The sequence below is a fragment of the Crocuta crocuta genome, unplaced genomic scaffold, assembly GCF_008692635.1.
Source record: "Crocuta crocuta isolate KB4526 unplaced genomic scaffold, BGI_CrCroc_1.0 scaffold601, whole genome shotgun sequence".
Taxonomy (NCBI): Eukaryota; Metazoa; Chordata; class Mammalia; order Carnivora; family Hyaenidae; genus Crocuta; species Crocuta crocuta.
Window position 1 is genome coordinate 15,511 of NW_027528227.1, and position 5,463 is coordinate 20,973.

Genomic DNA, 5,463 nt, shown 5'->3' on the forward strand with positions numbered 1-5,463 from the left:
CACTTGTGGGGATGAGCACTGAGTGTTATGTGGAAACTAATTTGACAATAAACTATTAAAAAAAATAAAATAAAATAAAAATAAATAAAAAATAGAACTACTATATGACCTAGCAACTCCACTTCTGAAGAAAATGAAAACACTAACTCAAAAAGATATAGGCATCCTCATGTTCACAGCAGCATTATTTACAATAGTCAAGATATGGTAACAACCTAAGTGTATAGTGATGGATGAATGGATAAAGAAAATATGGTAGATGTGTATGCAATGGAATATTATTCAGCCCTAAAAATGAAGGAAATCTTGGCATTTGCAACAACATGGATGGACCTTAAGGGCATTATGATACATAAAATGGATTAGACAGAGAATGAGAAACACTATATGATCTCACTTACATGTAGAATCTAAAAGAATGAGCTCACAGATATGGGAGTGAGGGTTAGGAGATGGGCAAAATAGGTGAAGGTGGTCAAAAGGTACAAACTTCCAATTCTAAAATAAATGAGGCATCAGGATATAATGGACAGAATGGTGACTATAGTTAATAATACTGTTTTGCCTATATGTAAGTTGCTAAGTGTGTAGACCTTAAAAGTTCTCATCACAAGAGAAAAAAAATGTAATTAAACGTGGTGACAGATGTTAACTTACTGTGGTGATCATTTTGCAATATATACAAATATCAACTCATTATGTTGTACCCCTAGAACTGATATAATGTTTTATGTCAATTATATCTCAATTTAAAAAAAGAACTCCGGTTGTCCTTTGGCTCTCTTTTAATTGCTCTTGCATAATCAGGACAGATTCATGTCCTCTAGGAACTGTGTCATTGTCCAGGAAGTGGTACTCAAAAATATTAGAAATTTAGGAATTATGACCATTTATGGGGAAATCAGCAGAATCTCAGCTCTGCCAATTCCTGGATGTTTGACCATGAGCAAGATGCTTCACCTCTCTGATCTTTGGTATCCTCATTTCTAAAATGAACCTAATAATGTGTTCCCTACTATACACAGTTGTTGTAAGGATTGAAATATAATAGCGTATTATCAGGATTAGCACTCTTAAACTGGAAGCTCCCTATTCTGTAGACCACTAAGATTGTGTCATAGGACTTATGTCATCTTAATGCCTGTAATGGGTATCTTTTGAAAGCTACCTTTGAAAAGAACAGAGCTCAGAGGCCATCTTCAGGGATGGTAAAACTCAGGTGGAAAGTAAGTGTCCAAGTTGAGTCAGGGGAATGTGTATGGCACCAAATCTCAGAAAGGGAGATTTTAATACTGGGGACTCAAACCTTGGAATTTGAACTTAAGACTGATCAATTGTATCCTTTTCTCTTCCCCTTCCTTTTTTTCTCTGTTCTTCTCTTGTCGTTTCAGGTGCACGATGACTGCCGTAGACGGTTTTCCAAGGAATGCTGGTTTGGAAGTCATCGAACATCAGTCATTCCTCCCACTGCCCTCAGCGACCCTAAAGGGGATGGTGAGTACCTAAACTTTAACCTCAGAATCTGTTTCATTGGGAAAGAAGGGAAGGTGCTAAGACTGGGGAAATTTTTTAATTAAATTGTTATTATCAACCAGTCAAACGTTTGTGGGGGTAAGAATGTGTGTATATGTAAAGAGAGCTCATGTTTCTTTTTAGACCTTTGGGATAATGAATGTTGATGTTTATGGTGTATATGTATGTGGGCATATTCTCTGTAGGCTCTGTCCCAATTGTTTATAAATTATCAGAATTGATTTCAGCTTTTTCATGATTTTCAGACACTAAATAATCCATAAAATAAGTTTGCTTGCATCCAGGTGGTCAAGGAAGAACTACATAAAGGACCAGGTTATGTTACTAGAATGGACACTAATAACAAGGTTGTCTCCAAATCTGAAACTAGCATGATTATTGCCCCAGCATGCTCTGCTCCTGCTATGTCAATTCCTAAACACTAGTGATTTATTGATAACTCTATTCATACAGTGTTGGAAGGCTACAAAGAGATCCAAGATAAGAGCATATCTAGAGTTTATGGTTATAGTCGACCCAGGATATTGATATGACAATTGACATGACATATGGATATAATATAACAAAAGGTAGCATATGCTAGGCACCAAAGGAGTGACACTTGGAGACACTTGGAGATCAGAAAATGTTAGCACTGTCAACTAATTATAGGAGGGGGGTTGCACGGAAAGGAGGCAGCAATGAAATCAAAGCAGCAAGAGTAAACTTTCTATAGAATCTTCTATCAGAGGGTCTAGAGATGTTAGAACAGATAAAACAGGAGCAGAGGAGAGGGATGTTTTGTTTAGTTTTGTGTTTGTTTTTTAAAGTATGATGAGACATAGAAACAACATCATGTAAGGGATAAAAGAAAGCCCAGGCAACCATGAGTTTTAGTCACTTACTAGCTAGGTGACCTTGGGTAATTCACTTACGTTCTCTGAGCTTCACTTTCCACATCTGCAAATGGAAATGATACCGTATATTGTGAGGACAGGTGATAATATGTAAAGGGACTGAATATCAAGAAACATAGCACCAAAGGACAACAAATTTAAATCACTAGTCTTCTAGCCTAATAAAAAAATGTAGACTCCCACAAGGATACTTCACTTTTTAGCAATTGCTAACAATGCTTTTTGTTTATACCTCTACTTCCCCACTTTTTCTTTGCTTCCAAGAGACTCTCCTTTCTGCCATTGAGTTCCTCATTTGCTTTTACCATTATTCATTATTAAATAATGGGAGCTGTGAAGATCAAAATCACATATCACAGCTAAAAAGAGCTGACCTATTTTACTAACACCAAGGAATTTAGAAATCTAATACATTTACCAACTGACACACTACTGTTTCACTAAGCCAGCAAAGAGATACACTGCCCATTAATTTCAGTTTGTGTATGGTTAGCTTCACTCTATTTATGGTCAATTACACTTACTGGAGGGGAAAATTCAAACCCTTCCTGGAATATTTCATTTATATTTCACTAATATGTAATATTTTACTAATATGGTAATTTATACAACTCTGACATGTGGTGGTCCACTGGTCTGGGAGTTGTCAGTGAACCAGCATTTCACTGACTTAAGAATTATCCCCATATTGATGTTTTCTGCCCATTTTGTTGCCAAGGAAGAGCCACCATTTGTTGACAGCAAATAAAAGAAAGAAATGTACATAGGTTCCTTAGTCAGAGAACAAAAGTGGGCAAGGATTCTGTATCTGGTAAAGCAGAGTTTTAGAACTGGACATAACACATGTGCACATGTGTACATATATATATACACACACTCAGAACCACTCTAGTCTCTTCCAGTTCATTTTCTAACCCTAAAACAGATACATCCGTATATACATTGGTACAGGGAATGAGCCATTCACACAGGTTTCTGCAGGTTTCTTTCATGTTTCCTTAGTGACATGCACAAACACAAAGCTAACTTCACTCGGGGATGCATGCATATATTATTCTCAAATCTACTCAAATATTTACCCAAATAAAGTCACTTACCAGATAGTTAACTAGAGAGGTGATGAGCTGGATGACTTGGTAAATTAAAGATGCTTGACTGGACAGGGAAAGGAAGTGAGTAGGGAGAAAACAGGATTGATAGAAGAGAAAAAGTAAAAAAACTAGTCAGCCAAGCAAACTCAAGCTGCTATGAAAGTCAATCTAGTCTTAAACCTGAGACTTTGCTCACCCCAACAGGGGGACCTGGAGAAGATGTCTAAGTAGACTGAAGATGTCTCAGCATCCCTCCAATCACCATAAATAGGTATTAAGGGGCTGCAACCTCTTCTTTGTAGTTAGCCAACAGGTCTGTCCTTCCTGTCCTTAGGGAGTTGAGGTTTCATAGTTTGTTTTTTCTTATCCTATCACTTCTTATTCCTGTTATAAATAATCAACTAATGGTGTTGCTTTCTTCTTTTGCTTTCCACCAATGACATAGTATTATTGCTTAGAAGCACCTGAGCTAAGCCATTCTTTTTGTGTAGTATCTCATCTAATACCCCATGAGCTAGATTTTAGCCTTTCCTTCTACTCATCTGCAATCTTGATCCAACTGAATCTCACTCTTGGGACACTTTCTTTCAATAACATTTATACTCATGTGTATTGTGAGGGTTAGATGAACTAACATTTGTTATTGTTTTAAAATATAGGAAGTGGATCAGTAAGCTGTCTTCATGCTAATTTAACATCCTTCTGTGATATGAACTGAAAAAAATTGAGAGGGACTATAGGCTCTCAGGTGTGGGGAACTGTGGTTGTATTAAGGCAGCTCAAAGAAGCATGACTTTTTTTTTCTTTTTTGAAAGGCTCTTTCAGGCTGTTGAGTCATCTGGAGCTTAAAGTCAACTAACTCCTCTAAGCCCTTTCACACTATCCTGCCAAACCAAGTTCCTATTGTCCAATTCTTGTACAATTTATGTCCTCGGGCCTAAAATCCAAGCTTCACATTTATCCCTTTTTCATCTTGTTGACATTGACCAATCTGCCCATTAGGTCATTTTTCAATCTTGATTCTGTCATCCAATAGCTTTCCCTCCAGTTTTTAGTACTTCAAAGTTGAGAAGCCAGCCTTCTATGTTGTCATTTGAATTGTTGATTAAAATTGCTGAACCGTACAGAACACTCTGTTACAATTAACATCAGCCTATTCAAAAGCAGTCTTGTCGGCACAATTACTTACCTGGTTATGAATCTGCCTAATATAGCTACATCCCAGCCCACGATGTCACACAATTTCATCACCTTGTTCACAAGATTCTCGTGACAAACTTGGCCTTGCTAAAATTCATATGTTCTCTGACTCTAGGAGAAATGCTAAATGGGGCTGCCCTTGTCTTCTCCTAGGAATAGCTTTCTGCCAGCACTGCTTTCCTTTCCCATCTGTAACCAAATTAGGTTTGATACTGAAGTTTGAGTTGCCTTAATTATAGAATTTTCTCCTTATCTCACAGTTTTCCATCCCAATCCTGGATTATTTTTATTAATCATTGCAACATGATGCTATTGTACATATGGAGAAATGAACACTCAGAGAAGTTAATATGTTTGCTCTAGTTTAGTGAATAAATCTAGAGGGCAACCAGCTGTGGCACACAGCTGCATTATGTTGTAGAAGTACACTGCAGAAGGCAGCCCATGATCCAAACTGTCAAATGGATCAACAAATGATTTCAGCTACACCCTCATGGCTATTTTACTTATTGATAGCATTAACATAATTCTTTCTTCCTATTTCTTAACCTCATCCTTAAAAAGTTGATATATTCACATGGTTCAAGTTTTTCTAAAAAATAGAAACACACATATGCACATATTTAGTTAAAAAATATCTTACTATCCTTTCTCTCAGTCTTCTCAATCTGCTATAGCCCCATCCCATGCTCACTCACAAAAAGTTGACTACTGCTATTTGGTTTATTCAATAGCTTATAATA

The 5,463-nt window shown here is 36.9% G+C and overlaps 1 protein-coding gene across 1 annotated transcript in view; it reads left to right on the forward strand.

The window, feature by feature from the left end:
* Positions 1–1,391: 1,391 nt before the first annotated feature.
* The window catches only part of DGKK (diacylglycerol kinase kappa), a gene marked incomplete at its 5' end in the record, with an annotated part of 58,728 nt that continues 54,656 nt past the window's right edge, over positions 1,392–5,463 (forward strand). The window contains one exon of the mRNA XM_077753054.1: positions 1,392–1,494. Coding sequence (XP_077609180.1) covers positions 1,392–1,494 — 103 coding nt within the window. The remainder of the gene's footprint in view (positions 1,495–5,463) is intronic.